This window comes from Petromyzon marinus, unplaced genomic scaffold, assembly GCF_048934315.1.
Source record: "Petromyzon marinus isolate PM22_M1 ecotype Great Lakes invasive population unplaced genomic scaffold, UKy_Petmar_22M1.pri1.0 PM_Scaffold_528, whole genome shotgun sequence".
Taxonomy (NCBI): Eukaryota; Metazoa; Chordata; class Hyperoartia; order Petromyzontiformes; family Petromyzontidae; genus Petromyzon; species Petromyzon marinus.
The window spans coordinates 13,221-35,669 of NW_027423533.1; the positions used below are offsets into that span (position 1 = coordinate 13,221).

The following is a 22,449-nucleotide window of genomic DNA, read 5'->3' on the forward strand; positions in this document are numbered from 1 at the left end:
CCCCACGTGGCTGCCTGTAATCCGGCGCTTCGGAGGCGCGCAGCGAGGGTTGGTGAATCACCGCACACGAATGTCCCCGAAACTCCCTTCCCGTGAGCGTCGAGGAGATGCCATTCCCTGGCGTGCTACGAGAAGGCAGTACAGCAAGTGGACTAATCGCCATCCAGTTTCCATCTGTGTGGAGATAAGAGGATTATCCGCTCGCAGTGCGTGCGTGAAATTTCTCCGGTTGTACTCCGGTTTCCTCCCCACATGTGAACAACTCATGAATTGTGGCCGATACCACCTTCATAGATCGAGGACCGCAGATCTTGGGCGGCAGCTGGCGCCGGCTCACCGTCTGCCTGCCTTGCCGAACGAATTCCGTGCCCACAGAGTCGACGACGGAGCTTTCCACACCAGCTGGACACAGGTGAGTAACGTCCATCGCATGGCAGTTAGGGACACGTTTGAGACGTATTCAAGCAAAGCTTACTTCGTCTGAATGTATGTATGTTGAACTTCTTTTAATGGGGGTGGGTGGCGGGGGTGGGTGGCGGGGGGGGGGGAGAAATCTCATTCAACCTGATAAACAATCATACTAATTTGCTATTATTCCAGCCAGTGCAATTATTGCGTCGATCGAAATTCAAGAGCTGTCTCGTGAACACCAAAAAGAACAAAACTTCCTTATGTTATTTTTTTCTTTTGAAACGCGATAACAGAGTGACTGAACATCCATAGCACAACCGTTCAAAAAAGAAACCACCGCTGTAAGCAACCTTAGGGACATCATAAATAATCATGACACAACTGTGGAGGTGGGCAAATAAAAAAAAAACGAATAAAAACCAGAAAACCACGGCGAAGGCGATGCCGTCAAGAAAGATAATCTTCCTTATCCGGCCTAACGTAGTGGCGGGGCTATGAATGCGGGCTTACGTAAAGCGGGACTTAGCGCTGCGTCGTTCCGCGAGCCTGCCGTTTAATGCGGGCGCCGTGGATTTTCACAAATTATTCTTCACCGCCGCTGTCTTCGCTGACCTGTGATCGCGCGAAGATCCCTCCCAGCTGCTTGGGAAATCTCCCCCGCCCCACCCCACCCACCCCACCCACCTCACCAGAGCCCCCCCCCCCCACACCACTCCCTCCACCTCTTCCACCTCCACCCGGCTCAGGTGACCCCGACGGCGCCGCGGCGATTCGATTCGCAGCTCCTCAATCGATGATTGGCGCGGGGCGTTCCCTTCCGGAGGGTTTCGCGAGGTTCTCGAGCACTGGACACCCCCCCCCCACCTCCCCCCCCCCCCCCCCGTTTAGCCGACGACGTCGCTCGCTTCGGTTCTGTAGATCTCCCGGCGCGGCAGGCGAGGAGAGAAATTGGTGGAAGTGTATTTCACTCAACCTCGCTCCAACCTGCGTCGCACTGCGCCCCCCCCCGCGCCACCACCACCACCCCTCCGCCCCCCCCCCGTCTCGTCTCTGCCCCCCGAGCAGTATGAATGGGTCTACGACCGGCAGGGCCGCGTGTGGGGCGGTGGTGGTGGTGTAAACAGTGGGTACTCTCCCGTCCTCTTCCGAGACCGTCTGGCGAGCGTGGAAGATCAGGCCAAAATACGCCACCCGATTCGCACGGTTGGCTACGTACGGCGCGAAAGAAGTTACGCGTGGTACATGCACCTCCAGAGGGATGGGTGGGCGTGGGGGTAATTAGAGCTCCCTCTCGTCGTGGAGTCCGTTCCGACAGAGCAATTGCAGGGCTGCGCCTTTAACAGCTTTGTACCTATACATACTCGCATGAAGTAGGCGCCCATAACGATCACCAACCTCCCAGGCAACTTGCCCCATTGTTTATAATTCAAATACCGCGCCGCGGGAGCCCGGGGCCGGAACGACCACCTCGGCATTACACGTGCGGTGTGCTTAAACCAGTACAGGGACTCCTCTGCTTACGAACGAGTTTGGTTCCAGAGGTCTGTTCGTAAGTGGAGTTGTTCGTAAGTCCCAACTTGACTCCTGTCGATTCCAAACACGTTGCACGGCATGTACACTGAACACGAGGGATGGCTTTAAAAGTTGAATAATCTCCTGCAGATGTAGATGCCACTGGTTATTCACGTTATGTATATGTAGATGCCACCACCGCCATCTATTGCGCGGCGGTTGAACTCACGACTCTCGGCCCGAACAGGCAAATGGACATATGGACAGGTTTGATCGTATCTCTGAAAGTTCGTAAGTCGAATGTTCGCAAGTAGAGGATTCCCTGTGTACACCACCGTGGCAGCATCCGCCACGATATATTGTAGATTCAGGGGCTTTTTCTAGGGTTAGATCGCGTAAATATAAATGTGTCGTTAATCCGCCACCACCTGACACAGCCAATTCGTAAGGTCTGTCACGTCAACAAAACGTGCCAATAAGTTACGACTTCGGCACACCAGTTGTCTGTTGGAGAGCAAACCCACAACATTTACAATTTGAGTGCGACGTGTTCGCTGGTGATTGCAACCAGCTTCATCAGGCGAGTTATCAAATATTTTCAAAGAAGTCATCCTGTTTCGGTCTTAAATAGAGGAGCAAAGGTGACGTCGTCATCAATGTGAGCCTATCAGGTGCGAATACCAGAGTCGAGGAGTTCACGTAGCAATATACATGACAATTGACCATTCGGCCTCCAGTTTTTTCTCTTGTTTTCTCAGAATTTCTACCCCCCCTCCACCCACAGCCCCGCCCGCTCACCCTGCCCCCCCCCCCGCCTTCCCGCCCACCCCCTCCCTAGCATTAGAATGCCCTGCCAGCGTGTGGCCCGTAATTCTGATGGAGAGCGATGGACTTTGGGAGACAGCTGCCTGGGATTGAGACTTATAGTAGAGCCCGGGCAAATGTCCCTTCAGCTAAATCCCGGTTTATCAGCCTCACTGTATGGGATTGAGAGCTGCTCTTCATGCACACACACACACACACGGGGGGGCATTAAACATTCAGCTGTTAGATATACATACACTGAATAATACATATATGTGTGTGTGTATGTGCGTGTGTGCGGGTGGGGAGCGGCCGTGTAGGGATTAGCGCGCTGCGCTACGAAGCCGGCAACCCGAGTTCGATTCCCGCTCGCGGCCAACGCCAGTGGCTAATATCTGAACCGGTCCAGGACCCTCCCCTAGGTCGACTCAGCCTCAAATGAGCACCTGGTGCTGTGTTTTAAAACATCGCCAATAGGGAGACAAAGGCGGTCGGGCGTGGTGTTGGCCACCCACCCCCTCGTGTATCGTGTCGGCCTTCATAGGTGCTCGCTAACAGCACTTGCCCCAACGGTCTGTTAAGGCTATAGGGGGATCTTTGTACCGTATATGCATGGGGCTTAATCTATCATGGAATATTTTCTGCACACCCCCCCCCCCCACCGCCACAAAGCTCTCATCCCCCTCCCCCGATGGCAGAGGCAGAGTGGCTGTAAAATATTTTCTGAAGCTCAGCCCCGGATAGCTCCAGCTGAAATTAAGGGCTGGACGTACAGTGTCAATATCAAAGTGTGCTACGTTGGATTTGATGTCACCATTCCCGCGGCTGTCTTGGGAGACATCTTGTGCTGCAGAGCTGCACCTCCGATTTAGCACGGTTGGCTAGGTGCGGTGCGAAAGAAGTTCAAACATACACACAAGAGGCAAAAGCGCAGCCCTGCAAGTGCGGCGCTAACGCCCGCTGCTGGCGACAAAGGCCTCCACATCTGCAGGCCTCCTCTTCCACGCTTGCCCAGACGTCTTAGAAGGGATGGGGAGCTCCCACACTTTACCCCACCACCACACGCGTGATGCCGATCGACTGACTGCACTTGCACAAGCTTTACACTGCTCGATGGATGATGGTGGATTTAATTAACTTTCCGATCGTTTAAACTGCCGCACCGGGACATGACATAGGATAGCTAGCTATACGTGTATAAATGCCGTCAAAAAAATAAACCATGCTCTTCTCTTACAGATTTAAATCCAAACATGCCAATCAATTGTCAGTCGTTGCAATATATTATTATTATTGGAATTCACCACCAGCCTTTGTCAACGATGAGCTATACAGGATAATATGCGTACATACATAAACACAAGCACGTGTTATGTCTCACTAAAGTTATTTAATGTATACATATTTGTTGAAATAACATTCATCGAAAAAGAAATATCGGTACATGGGTTACGACAACAAAGCAAAATACAAGCGCGAGACATGCCAAATAAGAATGCGGAAATGCTCTAAGACTGCATTGTTGTGACCTCTTTGTCTATATCACAATTGTACAGAAATATTCAATGCAGGTAACTCCACCGCTTAAAATGTATCTCTCTCTCCCTCTCTCTCTCAAGTTGTTGTAAATTGAACAAAACAAACAAAAAAACCACCTGATTCTTGCTTTGTTTTGTTTTGTTGTTTTGCCGTGGGATGATTCCTGCATATCGATGGTGGTGAATGTGCAATGAAAGGAGAAGACGAACGTCCCGAGACGTCGCGGTCGTTGGGGGATGCAACGTCACGCCGCGTCGCTACGCGCTGTTCCCTCCCAGAGTAGAAAATAAAACAGTGGAGAACCGTTGTTGGGCCGACGTTGGGCCGACGTTGCGCGCGAGCGTTTCCAACCAAACGCCAACGTTGGGTCAACGTTAGGGGGGGGAAGGAGGGAAACGGTTCCGACCAAACGCTAACGATGGGTCAACGTTAGGGGGGAAGGAGGGAAACGATTCCAACCAAACGCTAACGATGGGTCAACGTTAGTGGGGAGGGGGGAAACGGTTCCAACCAAACGCCAACGTTGAGTCAACGTTAGGGGGGGAGGGAGGAAACGGTTCCAACCAAACGCCAACGTTGGGTCAACGTTAGGCGGGGAGGAGAGAAAACGGTTCCAACCAAACTTCAACGATGGGTCAACGTTAGGGGGGGAGGGGGGAAACGGTTCCAACCAAACGCCAACGTTGGGTCAACGTTAGGCGGGGAGGAGAGAAAACGGTTCCAATTAAATGGCAACGTTCGGCAAACATGGTTCGAAATCGATATGCCAACGTTGGGAGCCAACGGCAGGCCAAACGGTTCCAACCGAACGCCAACGTTGGGTCAACGGTGCGCGTTTACCGGCACTGCGATGGTCCCAGGAGCCGACCGCCCTTCCCCGAGAGAAAAATTAGCGGCTGCAAAAAATAACGATTTTATTTTATAGCATTGTTATTATTGTTATTTTGGTGACCAGATACTGCATGGTTTGTTGGTTCGAATTGCCCTCGCCGCTCAAATCCAACGCTTTCGGCCGTAACACACCGGTTTTTTTTTAATGAAAGAAAGGAATCGATAAAAAAACGGAAACACCCCAATCGCGACGAAGAGGTGGGGCAAGAACCACGCGCGTGCAGGCTGGAGACAAGCGGAGGGGAGGAAGCGCACGCCCGTGCCCTCTTTAACGTCACCCCGTCTATTGTACCCCCTTGGCGTCCCGAGCCGGGAGATTTCCAGTCGTCGGGGGATGAGTGGAGGGAGCGAGCCGAGCGAGTTAGCGAGCAAGGCGACCTGGCCTCTTCGTTTTGTCTGTTAAACTGCAAAAAAGAGGGTTCGCAAATGGGAAATCAATTAACAATTATTTGACGTTATTCGAGCGCTACGAGTAAGTAGTAGTGATAAAAAATATATCAAAATAACGATGATGATGATGATAAGGGTTAAAGCAGGCTTCAAGAAAGTCGCGTCGATTGTTTTGGTGCTGTCCGTTCGTGTCGTCGGGAGTTTCCGTTTTGGTTTTTTTGCCGCCCCATCCGTTTTCGTTTCGCTTCGGCAACGCGACCCCTTTCAGTCGGCCACAATTCTCTTTGTCCTACGTCGAAGTTGTTTTAATTTAGTTTTTTTTTGTGTGTGTTTGTTGTTTGTTTTTGTTGTTGTGGGTTTAATTTTGTTTCGCCGACAGATCAGCACGGCCACCACCGTCCCAACCGCTTTCTCGCGGCGGCTCGCGCGGATTGACCGAACACGTGGCGCGATCACCTCCACGTGCACCCAGGGGGAGAAGATTATTTATGATATTATTGTCATTATTCCGCTTCGATGGGGAACGGCAGATGTCACGAACTAAGTCTTTGTTGTTGTTGTTGTTTTTGTTGCGTGGCAGCAGCAGTAGTAACAGTAATGACGCTGTAAAACTTTCCCCCCCCCCCCCCCCCCCAAAGTGTGGAAGTCTTTACGAAGCTCCGCGGGCGCGAATCGTCGCGTCTCCGCCCTCGTTCGTGATCGTAAACTTTGAGCGGAGAGGCCCCCCCCCCCCCCCCCCGAGCTGCGGGTTGCGTGGAGCCGCCGTGCCCCAAGCGCGCGAGGCGCGTCCAGCAGGCGACGGGCGGCAGGCCGGGAAGGTCTTGCGGGCGACGTCGTTGGCATTTAATTTGATTTCACAGACGTGTCCAAGTTAAAGCTTGTCCCCCCACGATTGCACAAACTCATCCCCCACCCCCCACTCCCGCACCCTCACCTCTCTCCCTCCCTCCCTCCGGCTTGGGGTGGGGGGGGATAAGAAGCGGAGGTCCAATTACCCAACGGAGAATCTGGCAATTTCAAGACGGCCCTGAATTATCAAGCTGTGGTACCCCCCCCCGCCCCCATATCTTCTCCGCCTCCCTCTCCTGTTCCTCCCTCCACCCTTCTCCTCTCCTCCACCTCCATCTCCTCTCTTCTCTGCCTCCCTCTCCTCTTCCCCCACTCTCCTCCACACACACCCCCACCCCCAGCCCCCTCCTCCCCTCCGGAAGATCTGTTGCCAATTCACACCCTTCCCCGAGCCGACTATTCTTGGATGGATGTGATACGTCTGTAAACGTGTTGCATTATCGCCGCAGCCTGAACACATATGCCTCGTATTGTTTACATTGTTATAGCCAAAACACCAAAACAATCACTTTTGTATCGGTAAAAACTGCACTCACGAAAGCGTTCCCCCCGTTGTAAATTATGGACACGACATCTCACCAGTGCAAGGATCCTTAATGTAGATCTCCGATAGATTTGATTTTTTTCGTTAATCCTTATATATTATTTATATATATACTGCAACTTCAAGCAATACATCTGAATCGATACTAGATATCAAAGCTTATCTTCACGCACCCACCCCCACCCCTCCCCACCAACGAATCCATTCATTCATTCACCCCGCGTCACAAGTGTTTGTCATTCCTCCCGACCCGAACCTACCACAGCCACCCCCATCCCCCCTCCCATCAAACTCTTCCGCCGCCTGTCACTTCAGTTCGTCGGCCCCCCCCCTTCTCCCCCCCCCCCGTCTAGTCGAGGGGCCCGCGCGCCAGGCGGACGAACGCGACCGCCGCCACGGGGCCCAGCGCGCACCTGGCGACGGCGTCGAACCCCGCGCCGGGCCGCCCGTGGACGCGCCCGGCCGCGCCCCCTCCCGCCGCCTGCCCTCCGTGCTGGAGGTCGGCCCCCTCCTTCTTGTTCCGGCTGCACTTGGGGCTGGCGGGCTGCGTGCCGCCGCCGCCGCCGCCGCCGACGTCGTCGTCCAGCTCCTTGAAGTAGGTGTCGAGGTGCGGCAGCTCGCCGGCGGCGCCGTCGCGCTCCTGCTTGCCGTCGAGGTAGCCCTGCCCGGCGGCGTTCGCGCGGGCGCGCGCCGCCGTGTGCTTGCGGCACTTCCGTCTCGTCGGCACCTTGACGATCGGCGAGATTGCCACGGCCGACGTCTTGGCATCCCCGCCTCCTCCGACTCCTCCTCCGACTCCTATCCCGGGCGCCGCCGGCGTCTTCGGGGCGCGGGTTCCCGACGCCTTGTCCGGGCGGAACGGGTGAGTGGCGACGGCGTAGAAGGTCGACGAGGTGGGGCCGAGGTTGCACGACATGAACGTGTTCTCCGCCAGCGACCTGAGGTTGCGGTTGACGAGGTTCGAGGGCGAGTGGCAGACGACCTCCGTGCTCGATCCGCGGAAGCGCTTGAACCACTCCCAGAGCGAGAAGAGGCGGCAGTCGCAGGCCCACGTGTTGTTGTTGAGCCGCAGGTACTGGAGGCCCGACAGGTCACCCATGGCGTGGCCCGAAAGCTCGGTGAGCTCGTTGTTGAACAGGTAGAGGGTGGAGAGGGCCGAGAGGCCGCGAAAGATGCGACGGCGGATTGCCCGCAGCCTGTTGTGGTGCAGCAGCAGCTTGTCGAGGCTGTGCAGCCCCCGGAAGACGTTGTCGGAGAGACTCAGCAGCTTGTTGCCGTGCAGGAAGAGGTGGGTGAGGTTCGACAGCTCCCCGAACAGGTCATCCTGTGAGGGCGCACGCGGTGCGGGCAGAGCGCAGGTGAAATTAAAATCGTGAGGTTGGACTCGGGTTTCTTTTTTTTTTGAGACCCAAGATCACAAAGGGTAAATGCCACCCGCAGATGCCAAGCAGGCAGCAACTAACAGCACGACGAAAGTTGGCTTCGAAGTCAAGAGTGGGGGATTTTTTTTGTTTGTTTTGTTTTGGCTCAAATGAGTGTTGAGTGCAGCGGTGCACATTTCTCGTTTACAGTCCTGGAGATTCCACATTCATATGGCAGGGGTGAGTCTATCCATAGGGCAACCCCACTGTAAATTCCTCACAAAATTGGTCCCGTATAATATCGACCCACCCCCTCCCTTTCCCCCGAGGGGTCCTTCCGATTGTGAGCCACTCGCTCTACCACTGAGCCACCAGGCCGGATTACTGAACGTTGGGTTATGCAAGAGTTGACACGTTCTGTGTTAAACTGAGCAAGGTTATACGAATTTGGGGGGGGAAGAGGCAATGGGGTGGAATTCCACAGTGGAGCAGTGCGAGCTAACGAAGGAGAAAGGAAATAGTCGTGACCTGCAGTGTAGTGAATGAGTGGGTAATAATATGGGTGAGTGCATGAGTGGATGAGTGAGTGGATGAGTGAGTGGGCGAATCGGTGAGCGAGCAAGTGTAATGTTGTGACCTGCTGTGTGGTGGTCGTGGTGGTTAAACACTGTGGATGAGTGGGTTGGTGGGTGAGAGGGTGGGTGAGTACATGAATAGTTGAGTGAGTGTTATGTTGAAAAAATAAGAATAGGTTTTACCCTAAATTACAATAAAACAGGTGGTATTAAGATGTTTTCGCTCACCAAATAAAAACTTGTTTTTGTAAGGCATCAAGTCTACATTAACCACACGTACTTTTGGCAAAACATGCAAAGGAACACGTGCTATAATAATATATGCATTGTGGGTGAACGAGTGGTTGAGTGAGTAGACGAGTCAGTGAGTGGGTGAGTGGGATTTTGTGTGGTAGTGGTGGTGGTGGTTGAACACACAGCATGGATGAGTGGGTTGGTGTGTGAGTTGGTGAGAGGGTGAGTGAGTGGGTGTGATGTTGCAAGGTGGTGGTGGTGGTGGTTGAACACACAGAATGGATGAGTGGGTTGGTGGGTGAGTGGGTGAGAGGGTGAGTGAGTGGGTGTGATGTTGTAAGGTGGTGGTGGTGATTGAACGCACAGTGTGGATGAGACGACACAGAGCAGACCGTCGATTAGACCTCAACATGGATGGGGGGGGGGGGAATGGAGTTGAAACTAATGGGGACGGTACCCATGGTAGTAGCGATGGAAGAGCGATCAGGAGGCGAGTGATCGCTGGACTGTCAATCAACCTCGATTACTGCTCGTTGAATTCCGTCAAGTGCAGTGAACTCGGAACCGGGTAGCCCTCCACCCCCCCATACATCACCAACCAACACGGACAAGCATGTTGAAGTACGGTCGAACAATCCCCGTGACCGACACAGCGTGGGGGAGCCACGATCCGGCGGTAAATGAAACACGAATATGCGACCACGCTAGATTTTTTATCATGAGTGTTGTGGCAAGTGCATTTGGTCCACGTGCTGATATCGACAATCGCCCAACTTATTCAACTTTTCTAGTATATATAAATATGTTTCCATTCAGACCAAAACAATTCTTCATTGGTACATTGGCAAATTCCCGTTACTCTCTAGTGGTGACTGTGCATGTGCCGTGAATGGCAAATAACACCGTGGGATAGAGTGTCTTTCATTATAAAATCAATGTATGCTCTTACACGTGGAACTGGAGGCAGGACTCCCAGCGTGGTGTGTGTTATTATTTCTGCGTGTAATTATCAGCAATTTACTCAACGGTGCTTGCAATTATTGTGTTTGTATGAATATATTTGTTGCTCTTAGATATCTGGGGTGGACTGGTGGCACGGTGGTTAGCACGCTGCGCTATGAACTCAGCGAGCCGAGTTCGATTTCTGGCTATGGCTAACACCAGTGGGTAAGTGATATGGAGGGGGGGGGGGTGTGCTCACCATGGTGAAGTATGGTCAAAAACCCCTACGGTCGATGTGAAGCTTTCACGTGCGATGATTTGAGAATGGCTGGAATATACGATGTAATATTTAACTCTCTTAATATGTAAAATTTTTCCAGTCCCTAATTTCTCCAAAGAACGGCTTCACGACGGCATAAGAAGAGATTGATGCCGGAAAGATGTCGCACCACTTGAGCATACTGGCACGAGGCAGATTAAAGTGGAAACAATTGGCGAAATCACGGGGCTATCTGCCCATGGATCGTGATGATGATGCTGATGATGATAATGAACTTCTCAACAAATGAACTGATGAAAATCCAACAAATATTTTTAATGAATCGGCCCACTGGCAAGAGGAACGTCGTGATTCATGCGTGAGTTTGGGGTCAGATCGCTGTGTGAGTACAATGTCAACGTTGTGCGGTACACCCTCCTCTACCTCACACAGCGATATACATACATTAGTCACGTGCACAAACTGCCGATGTATTATTGCTTCCGCACGTAAATACTTACACACAGAGACACACTCACACCCACATACTAACAATAACATCAACCGCCGTTCACCACTAAAGTGGCGGTGGCGTCACCACAGTACTTATGCCAGGCTAGGTGCACGCACACACACAGTCAGAGACAAAGACTCAAAGACAAAGAACCCCCCCCCACACCTGGTTGTGCTGTACGGAGAGCCGTACAGCACAACCGCGAAATCCTACATGCTTGTAAATTGAAACCAATATTCGTCTAAACATATACATGCATTCATTCAACTCACACCACGGTTAAACCCCAGACGTCATGCGGTTAGTTACTTGACTATAGCCGGGCAGTGGTGGCTATGCACGTGGCCTGGAACCCAGCGGATCACACAGACGTTCTGAAATTGCCCGTGGGCGTCGATGAGGTGCCATACCCTGGCTCACCAGGAGCAGGCAGTAGAGCAAGTGTGTTTAACCCCAATCTGTGTCCATCGGTACGAGGATTAAGCATAAGCCTAACGCTGGCGCGCGTATAAACACCCATTAGCCCCATTCGCCAAACATACAAATATTGGGTCACAGACCTTGGGCAATTGTTGGCAATGCTGGTTCTGGCTGCCCTCCCAGACCTAATAATCTCATGTCAAACTGTGCAACGAGTTACATAATTGTAAACTTGTAATGTTTTAACTTTTGAGTCTCTGCATCGTCTGTCTCAAAAATGATGTAGATTCCCATTGTAAGCCATCCATCGGTACTTTTTAAATCATTGATGTTCTGGGGCACTAAGTGAGAACAAGACGATGCCACTGGTGTATTTAATATTTGCCTGCATAAGTTATGAGCGTAATTAGAAGCGGCTGCGATCATTGCAGCTATAAATGGCACAAATGGATTTTTTTTTAAACAAGTGTTGCGAAAGCAACGTTGAAGGGTTTTTGCGTCTCCCCATTGTGACTCGCGATATGTATTTTTATTTCATCGCGTTCAAAACACCTTAGTTCCATTTATTTAGTTTAGTGCCATTTATTTGGTATAGCCCTGTGAGCCATTCGGCTCTTGAATCGGGTGCAACCGCAATAAACAAAAAACATGAACAAGAAAACATCTCAAATAAATAAATAAACTTGTGCCCACGTGGAACGCAGGCACAAGTCCCCCCCCTCCCCCCCCCTAGTAGATGCATTCCAAAAAAAAAGGAAGGGCGCACAGAGCGAAATCGCCTCGCACGGACCGCACGGTCACCCGACCACCCACAATGCACCGCATGAAGACGGCTGCCTGCCAATTAGCCCGCGTGGGCGAGCTCAGTGCCGGATTATCCTCGTAGCACAAGTCGCTACATATGTAGCAGCTACTACATGTGTAGTAGTAGCTGCTACATATCTAGTAGCTACGGGCCCCGCACTAACAAGGGCCCCGCGCTAAATGCTTTCAAGCTATCAATTCCGGTTCAGTGATTCTGCACGTGCTCTATTACTACTGTAGTGCCATACCGCCTTTAACTTTTATGAACGACTGAGTGTTTAAGGTTAGCGATTTGTCGTATTATCCGGCTGTATAGCAAATGGAAAAATACAACTACTTTACTATGCAAATTAAAAATACATGCGTTTTAATATTTTTCTTTTTATTTAGGGTCCCTTTATAACATATGCTGCAGGCCCCGCACTGGCTTAATCCAGTACTGGTCGTGCTGCAGCAGCAGAGGGCACCGTCGAGATCACGTGGATACAAGACGGTGAGCCCTTAATAAGTGACGTCACGAAGCAGTCCTTAATGAGCCGCATGCGGCTCAGGAAGCGCCAGATCTGCCGACCCCTGCCCGGGGAGCAAACTGGACTTCCATGGTCAGGGGAGTCGGCAATCAATAGAACAAGAAGAGCCATCTTCTTTGGTTCTTTCGGTAAAGTCACGTAGAATGTGAATAAAATAATAATAAATTAATAAAATAAAATAACACAATAGTGAGAATTTTTATTGTGTTATTTTGTTTCATTATTTTATTATTTTATTCTCATTCCACGTGACTTTACTGAACGAACCAAAGAAGATGAATCCTTGCGGTCACGAAAGCTTTAAATCGAAATTTAAGAAGAGCCATTTCTTTCGGAAATTTCAGGAGCTGCACTGCAGTCCTTAAGGAGGCACAGCCTGCGGATTCTTCACCGCAAGGTTTCGCCGACCCCTCTGCTCTCGAGGGTGCTGTCTGCCTACCCTTCCACTCCGGCCTAGGCGCTTCCGAGAGAGGTGGGGAGCACGAGGAGGTACCACGGACGAGCAGGAAGGCGACAGCCAGCGGGCGCCAACAATTGCCCAAGCTCTAAAGTCCCCTACGTAGCGCCATGCGGGAGCAACACCACAACTACATGTCAGGGGTCGGCAACCTGCGGCGCCGGAGCTCGCCACGCGGCTCTTCAACGACTGCTCAGTGACGTCATTTATTAAGGCCCACCGTCTCGTATGCATCACGTGCCTTGCTGCTCTTGAAATATTTAGTTGTTTTTTTTTTTACATATGTATACCGCATTTTTAACGAAATGGCTCTTCTTGTTATCATATAGGTTGCCAATTACTGAGTGCTTATGTGTGGGAAAACCCACACGTGCGAGGGAGAAACACTCTATCCCATTGCAGACGGAACAGGTGGAGTCCACATTTTGGCTGGACTGCACCGCTTTCTGGTAGTGCCAGGGGGGTTACGGGCTCCTCCTCGACGTCCCACCCACGGGAAGGGAATTTTGCGACATGAGCGTGTGGTGATCCACCAACCGTCGCTGCACGTGGCCTGGACAACAGGCCACGTGGCCTGGACAACAGGCCACGTGGCCTGGACAACAAGCCACGTGCATAGCCCGCAGTAATGGAGTTGACTGTCATTAAGTTTGCGGTCCTTATCTTTTCCAGCCATGCCATCGGCATGTATGGTTTTTTTTCTTCCCGTTTTTTCCCTCCACGTTGAGAATCAACATGCTTTGAGATCGTTTAGATTATTTGGCTGCTGTGTAGATTTACACGTGATAAAGCCACTTTGTTGAGCTACCATTTGTGGCCAGGTCGTTTCTGGAAAATAAGTTAATACCGCAGGGGCCTTAACCTGGTAAGATTACAAATGAAATCGCTGTATTTGTATATTTTTCAAGTGATGTGTTTTCGTTTTATATACAGGGTGCTTCAAAAAAATGTTAACACTTCGGAGAATTTGCAACAGTACCACGAGAAATGTAACTTCCGGCCTCTGAAGACCACCTGGAGAAGATTCCAGGCGTGCGTGGACAACGATGGCGAACAAGTGGAGACTCTTTGACTTTTTGAAGCAATTAACTATTCAAATTTTTTTTTTTATATCATGTTACAGTGCATATAATACGTCCTTTTTCCATAAAAAACGATAGTCCCATAATAAGTGTTAACATTTATTTGAAGCGCCCTGTACTTTGCAATCACACTGTGTTTTTGTATTGTTGGTTGTTGTAACTTTCTGACCCGACCTACTGGACATCTGTGAAAAATAACTTTACAGCTCATCGGATTCCTCAGTATAAACACTGATTCTGATCACGGGGACGTGAGACGTGGAGCCCAACAAGACACATCTTCGCAGAGCGCGGTAAGGAACACCCCACGTGCTCGAGAACGGCGCACAGAAGGGGATATTAGAGAGCTACTTCTGAAGATCCTTGCAATCGGCACATCGGGGGGAGGGGAGAGAGGGGGGTGGGGTTGGACGTTACCAGATGCCCACCTACTGAGAAACGTTTATAACACAGAAATAAAATCGATCCTTTTCATTCTCGCCGCTGAAATGTTGCCAAATCTAGTGACGGGCTAAAGTTAATAATATGAAGAGTCATCGATATTATTATTTACGTGGTTGTGTGTGCAGCAATTACTAATTGGGTTGTGAATCTCAGACCATTATTAACTCGCCACACACGTGAGAACCCGGTATAATCACGGGTGGCTGAACACTCAGATTCGAACCCAGGCCCTCAGAGGTTATCGGCTCAGTGTCTCTGACCCTTGGGCTACCCTTGGCAATGTCCATGCGGCATTAATCATGAACGCAGCCTGAAACTAGAATCATATTGGCTGACGTTTCGGTCAGCAGCCGTTCTTGAGAACAGAGAGTCGTTATTTATAATCTAAAAGTATTCCACCTATATCCTTCACCTGTTGAGAGTGTATACTACGTACACACATACATTTAGGGTGCATTGGTGGCGCGGTGGTTAGCGTATTGTGCCACGATTCTAGAAACCCGAATTTGTACTGCCAACTCTCCCAAGACGTCTGGATGGCAATGCGGAAAAGTAGACCAAATACGACTCGGGAGAGGAACTCTACAAAGCTCCATCTCTCGCGTGAAAGAGCCATCCGGGATGTATGGCCCGAAGCGTGGAAGAGTAGGCCAAATTCAACTCGTTAGAGAGAGAGAGGCACGCTCTTTAGCGCTCCCTCTAATGGAGGAGGCCCTTCCACCAGCGGTGACGTGAGTGAGAAATTGCAGGGCTGCGCCTTTACCCCGTGCTGTGTCAATCCGCTGGGTCACGTTTGGATGTGCCGCGTCGGTTGGTGACATCAGTGCATTGTCTTTGAGCTGTACGCCTTTTGGCGTCCTCTGGTCTAGCACCGTTTGAGACGAGGCTCAAAAGAAAGCCGTCTCTGGTGTGGACCAATCAGTTTCAAAGACAATGCATATATTATCAGAGTGTTTTTTTTGCATTTTGACCACAAGTATTGTGGTTAATGCACACATGATTCCTTGTAAGAAGATTTCAGTTTTGTTGCCAGAAAAAAAGGGGAAAAACTCTATTATGAGATCAGGACGGTTTCAACCACGCATCCCCTTCATTGCATCGGGAGGGAGGGGGGCTCTGAAGATGCCGCGGCTATGTGTGAAGCCAGGGCCCTTGAGGACAATAACAGCGCAAGGTGCTGCTGAATGCCAAGCCACGCAAATTCAGATGTTTCTAAAAATAACTCATTAAGGGCAACTCCGTGCACTGGCTTCTACCGTATTCTCCGAATTGTATAGGACCCTCCGGAAAGTAAGACGCACCCCCGAACTCGTGCTCGGCGTCCAATAAAATGTAAGATGCATCCCTCGAACTCTTCGATGTAGTGCGGTTGGCGGTGGGGGGGGGGGCGGGGGGGCAAGTGCGTCTTATAATCCGGTAGTGGTTCAATGTGTTAGTTGCTGAATGTGCCACGCGTATTCGCACGCTACTACGGTAGGCTACCGTGGTGTTAACGGGGAGCGCACGGGGCTTGTCATCCTGAAGTATCCGGTTTTCTAGATCTCTCGGCGTGGCAGATTAAACATTTATTTAATACCTCCCCCCCCCCACCTTTACTCGCCCCCCCCCCCTCCTACCCAACCCCCGCATTTTCCCACCAAGCGTTGCTGTAAAGATTCCTGAGCGCCGCGTGTCGAATGTACACCCTTACAATGGCCCTACTTGCTGTGCTGCCCCCCTTCTGCGGGCCACCACCCCCCCCCCCTCATCCCAACCCCGCATCCTCGACGGGAGCGTCTCGGGGCGCCCGTTTGCAATCTCTCGCGCGATCCACCAACCCTCGAGTGTCAGCGCGCTGGGTGGACACTCGCACCGGTGACGAATGCGCGCACAGAGGGCAGACGGTTAGCGGGGGGGGGGGGGGTGATTGGGAAACAAAATCTCAGCGTTATTTATAATGTGTCGTAACCCTCCACCACCCGACACGGCCAAACAGTAAAAAAAGTGTCACGTTGACAAAAGACAAATAGTTCACTGCTTTAGCCCACCGATGTGCTGAAGAGTGAATCCACAACATTTACAGTTTGAGTACTGTGACGTTTCGCTGGTAATTGCATCCAGCATCATCGGGCAATTCGCCAGGATGGTAAAGCCCTCACTTGCTCCCGGTCTTAAATAGAGCAGCAGGGTGACGTCATCATTTAACTCATTCAAGTGCCGTGATTTCAGGCGGAGGGGGGGTATTGTAATTATATAATCGATTGGTAATCTGTCAATGGTTATGATTAGTATTGAGTTGTAGATTAGTAATTAGTTGTAATGTGTGTTATTGTGATTATACGCTACGTTAGTAATTCGTTAAGTAGTATGTGTTTCACCGATAAGGAATTGTAATATGTATTATTTAATAATACGCTACCAAGCCGCACTAAGCCTGTAGCTGTCAGAGCTATTAAAATTATTTCTATTTCTCTCAATTTCAATGGATTCTCTAATTAGTCTTGGCCAATAATAATTAGTTTTACACAACACTTCAACGTTACCAAAATCAATTGAGTGTCCTTGTTGGCAAGCATGTTCTGCCACTGCCGACATTTGTGTTTGAGATAATTTAATATTTCTTTGGTGTTCTTTTAGTCTTATGCTGATGTTACGTCCCGTCTGTCCAATATAGCATCTGCCACATACGGTGATGTTATTACCGAATGGTTTGGTGTGAACTTCAAAGGTTATCAAAATAAAACGAAACTATTAAACTATTTTTTTTATCTTACCAGGTAAGGCTCACTGAGCTATGTAGCTCTTTGGAATAAACGACCTGGCTATCACAAATGATCGCTCAAGTAAGTGGCTTACAATGTGGAAATGTAGAGATAGCAGCCAAATAAATGCGTGTTATTGAATTTAAATGTGGAGATAACAACCGTAGGACCCCGAGAAAAATCCACGCGACCACGGAGAGAGAGAGACACGCACACTCCAAATACACAGCAGGCGTCAGGATCAGGATCGAATCCACGACCTCCTGCATACCAGGCGATGTAGTTAACTTCTCGCCACCGTGGAGATAACTTTATGTAAATCATATAAACATGTTATAGGTGACGTTTTGGAAAATGGCCCTTCTCTCTAGCACGTTAATAGTCTAGAGGGACATAGTGGCTCATGCGAATTGGAGACTCCACATAACACCTTGGATAGCGGATAAGAATTACTAGTAAAAACATTGTTAAAATGTTTCAGACGTACGATGATGATGACTGTCGCTATGATATTTGTCATTTTCTGGACGTCTGTGACAAAGCGCTTTATAGCTCATTGGATTCCTCCAGTATAAATAATGATTATGATATTCTATGATCTCACACCTATAAAATGTCATTGTGTGTCTGTGTATCGGTGTGTGTGGCCGAAACTTGCTAAGGATTTGGCTCGCAAACCGTGGGGTATACGTTTTAAACAAAAAAATAACAACCAGGTAGCACGCAATAAGCCCCGTGCTGAGGCAGCGTTATTCCGATTTCAGGTCCGTCATCTTTAAAGTAGTTTAATTAGCGATTTAGTGCTCTTTCGTTTATTTATTTATTAGCTAGCGCGCGCTCGACCCTACCAACTCGCACGCGTTCGGTGAGGGGGGGAGGGCCCTACCAACTCACACGTGTTCGGTGGAGGGGGGGGGGCCTACCAGGTCACACGTGTTCGGTGGAAGGGGGGCCCTACCAGGTCACACGCGTTCGATGGGGGAGATGGGGGCAATTCTCTTTCGTGTGGACACTGCGCTACGCAGATTTACAGCTCCTTTCAAACATTTATGACCATGATGACTGTTTACCCATTACAAATTGCCTCTTATGGGTTACATTTAATGACAGGGATGAACCAATGTTTTTGAAGAATAGCCTTTTTCTCTGTACTCTTGAGGCACAAGTAGCCACGCAACAATGACATCTTCATTCTATCATATTTACACGTGCCCCCCTCAGTAGGGGGGGGTTGAGCAGTGACGTTAAGTCAATGACGCTTGATTATTGCACATCTGCTCATAGTTACAGGTAGGTTCGGTTCCTTTTGTATTCGTTGACTTTCATGAATTTGCCGCTCTTGCTCGCGGCAAATGTTGGCACCGAAATAGCGGAACACCCTCGCAGTCGCTCCTAATTACTTACTTATTATAACACGAGTGCATTTCCCCTCTCCCTTGATTCTTTCGCTAAAGTCACGTACATAGAAAACTTATTTACAAAATTATTTAGTCTACATAAAAGTTAGAGTGTGCGTGAGTACGTCCTTGTGTGCGTGTGAGTCCATATATGCGTGTGCGTTGTGTCTGTGTGAGTCCGTGTGTGTGTGTGCGTCAACGTGTTTGCGAGTCGATGTGTGTGTATCAGTCGCTGTGTTTGTTTGTGTACGTCCATGTGTGTGTGCGATGTGTGTTTAAGTCGATGTGTGTGTATCAGTCGATGTGTGTGTGTAAGTCCATGTGTGTGTTAGTCGATGTGTGTGTAAGTCCATATGTGTGTGCGTAGTTCCATGTGCGTGTGAGTCTATGTATTTGTGTTTAAATCGATGTGTTTGTGTGCTAGTCGATGTGTGTGTGTGTGGGTCCATGTGTGTTAGTCGATGTATGTGTGTGTGTGTACGTCGAAATGTGTGTCTGCGTGAGTCAATGTGCGTTTGTAAGTCGACATGTGTGTGTAAGTCGATGCGTTTGTGTGTGGGTCGATGTGTGTCAGTCGATGTGTGTGTACATCGATATGTGTGTGTGAATCCATGTGTGTGTGTGTTAGTCCATATCTGGGTTTGTGTAAGTCCATATGTGTGTGTAGGTCCATGTGTGTGGGACTCTATGTATGTGTGTTTAAGTCCATGTGTGTGTGTGTAAATCGATGTGTGTGTGTGTGAGTCGCTGTGGGTCTGTATGTCGATATGTGCGTGTGTAAGTCCATATGTGATTAGTCGATATGTGTGTGTGTAAGTCCATATGTGATTAGTCGATATGTGTGTGTGTGCAAGTCCATATGTTTGTGTGTATGTAATTCCATGTGTGTGAGTCTATGTGTGTGTGTGTGTGTCGATATGTGAGTGTGTTAGTCGATGTGTGTGTGAGTCGATAAGTCAATGTGTCTGTGTGCGTCTATGTGTGTGTGTGCATAAGTCAATGCGTGTGTGTGCGTCGATATGTGTGTGTGAGTCGATATGTGTGTGTGTGAGTTGATGGGTGTGTGTTAGTCGATATATATGTGTGTGTTAGTCGATATGTCTGTGTGTGTAACTCCATATGTGTGTGTAGGTCCATGTGTGTGTGAGTCTATGTATGTGTGTGTGTGAGTCGATGTGTGTGTGTAAGTCGATGTGTGTGCGTCGGTCCATGTGTGTGTGTCTTAGTCGATATGTGTGTAAGTCGATGTGTGTGTGTAGGTCGATGTGTGTGTGAGTATGTATGTGTGTATAAGTCGATGTGTGTGTGTGCGTCAGTCGATATTTGTGTGTGTAAGTAGATGTGTGTGTGTGTAAGTCGATGTGATTGTGTGTGCATCGATGTGTGTGTGTACGTCCGTGTGTGTGTATATAAGTCGATGTGTGTGTGTGCAAGTCGCTGTGTGTGTGCGTGATTCGATGTGTGTGTGTCAGTCGATGTGTGTGTTAGTCAATGTGTGTGCGTGGTGCGTGTTTGTGGACAACTAATATTTTACAAATAAGTTAGTAACTTTTTACAATAATAATGTGTGTGTCTAAGTCCATATGTGTAAGTCGATGTGTGGGTGTGAGTCGATGTGTGTGAGTCGATGTGTGTGTGTGAGAGTCGATGTGTGTGAGAGTCGATGTGTGTGAGAGTCGATGTTTGTGTGTATGTCCATGTGTGTGTGTATAAGTCGATGTGTGTGTATAAGTCGATGTGTGTATGCGTGAGTCGATGTGTGTGTGTGTCAGTCGATGTGTGTGCGTGGCTCCATGTGAGTGTGTAAGTCCATTTTTTCGTGTGTGTGTAGGTCCATATATGTGTGTGAGTCGATGTGTGTGTGTATGTAAGTGAAAATAAACAAAAATAATTGCGTGTGTAATTCGATGTATCGGTTGCGTAACCCTGTGTGGAAGCTACCTGGTCTGTCGCTCCGCACAAAGCGTCAGGGCTTCTCGGCCACAGTCATTCCCTCCCTTCTCTACGCTTGTGAAACGTGGACCCCCCTATTGGAACATCTTTGCCAGTTAGAATCATTTAGGCTAGCCTGCCTACGATCCATCCTGGGTTTAACTTGGCTGGATTGTGTGAGGAGCTCACAAATCCTTGAACGATCTGGACAAAGTCCCATTGGTGAGCTCCTCTGGCAGGCAAGGCTGCGTTGGCTGGGCCATGTTGCCCGCATGCCCAGCCACCGCATGCTGAAACAGCTTTTGATCGGCCGGATAGAGGGGGCTAGACGGGTGCGGCACGGGCTAGAGAAGAGATGGAGTGATGTGGTACAGGAGGACGTGGAGCTGAGTGGACTTGCCAATGACTGGTACGAGCGGTGTCAAGATCGGCCTCTGTGGAGGAGGCTCGTGAAGGACGCTCCTGGGCAGTTGGAGGCAGTCGCCCTCCAACAATAATGGAGGTTAGAAGAGCGACGCTCACAACAATGAGCGGAGCGCCAGGCGGATAAAACACAGCAAGTTGGCACAGTAGGGGGCACAGGTGGTGCATCAGCCAGTCGTCTCAGTCAGTCGACCCGTGGCACCTGGGTCTACCCCGTGACCTCCTGCCAGTGGGCGTTCGACACTTAACGTGGCCTCAAGGTGCACATAGCCTGGCACAAGCATCGTGATGACGTCAACGCCACTTAGTGGCAAATGGCGGCTGTTGTTGTGTGTAAGTCCATGTGTGTGTGTGAGTCGCTGTGTGTTTGTAAGTCGATGTGTGTTTGTGTGTGGGTCAATGTGTGTGGAGGTTGATGTGTGTGTGAGTCGCTGTGTGTGTGCAAGTCGATGTGTGTGCGTGGGTCTATGTGTGTGTGTAAGTCCATGTGTGTGTGTTAGTCAATATGTGTGTGTGTAAGTCCATATGTGTGTGCGTGTAGGTCGATGTGTGTGTGTGGGTCTATGTGTGTGGAGGTTAATGTGTGTGTGTGAGTCGCTGTGTGTGTGTAAGTGGATGTGTGTGTGTGGGTCTATGTGTGTGTGTGTAAGTCGATGTGTGTGTGTAAGTCTATGTGTGTGTGTAAGTCCATGTGTGTGTGTTAGTCAATATGTGTGTGTGTAAGTCCATATGTGTGTGCGTGTAGGTCGATGTGTGTGTGAGTTTGTATGTGTGTGTGAGTCGATGTGTGTGTGTGGGTCGATGGGTGTGTGTGTCTTTTTTGCCCGGGCAACGCCGGGTACTTCCCGCTTGTGTACTATATAACGTGTTCCCCTTCACGATGGTTCCAGACGAGGCCCGTAGCGTAGCAGGAGAGGCCTACCCCACCAAAAGCATCTCATACATTATCTAACCTTTTCATATTCATAATTACGTCAATTAATTCGCCCTGAAAAGCCTCACTCGGTCTTAAGGCGCTCCCTTTTCAAGATGGTCTTGCTGCATTGCGATGTTCGGCCAATGACCTCAATGATTGTTTTGGATTTTTGTCTGACAGCAGGCCGGGGAGAATCCGGAGAAAAGCCCACGCGCTTGGAGGGGCGCGCGCGCGGGGGGGGGGTAAACGCCCTTGAGCTCATCACGCCCACGGCCTGACGGGCAAACCCATTTGTTGTACTGCCATATCCTGGCCACTCCAGTGGCACAAACCTGACGTGCCAATCCGTGACCTCACACACCTTAGCCTGAACAGACTGTTGGGGCAAGTGCTGTTACCGAGCACCTACGAAGGCCGGCACGGCACACCATGATGTTTACACATCGCACCAGGTACTCATTTGAGGCTGAGTCGACCT

At 50.0% G+C, this 22,449-nt stretch overlaps 1 protein-coding gene across 1 annotated transcript in view; it reads right to left on the reverse strand.

Moving 5' to 3' along the window:
- Positions 1-7,274: 7,274 nt before the first annotated feature.
- The window catches only part of LOC142923453 (reticulon-4 receptor-like 2), a 29,380-nt gene continuing 14,205 nt past the window's right edge, over positions 7,275-22,449 (reverse strand). The window contains exon 3 of the mRNA XM_076064574.1: positions 7,275-8,264. Coding sequence (XP_075920689.1) covers positions 7,290-8,264 — 975 coding nt within the window. The 3' untranslated portion in view covers positions 7,275-7,289. The remainder of the gene's footprint in view (positions 8,265-22,449) is intronic.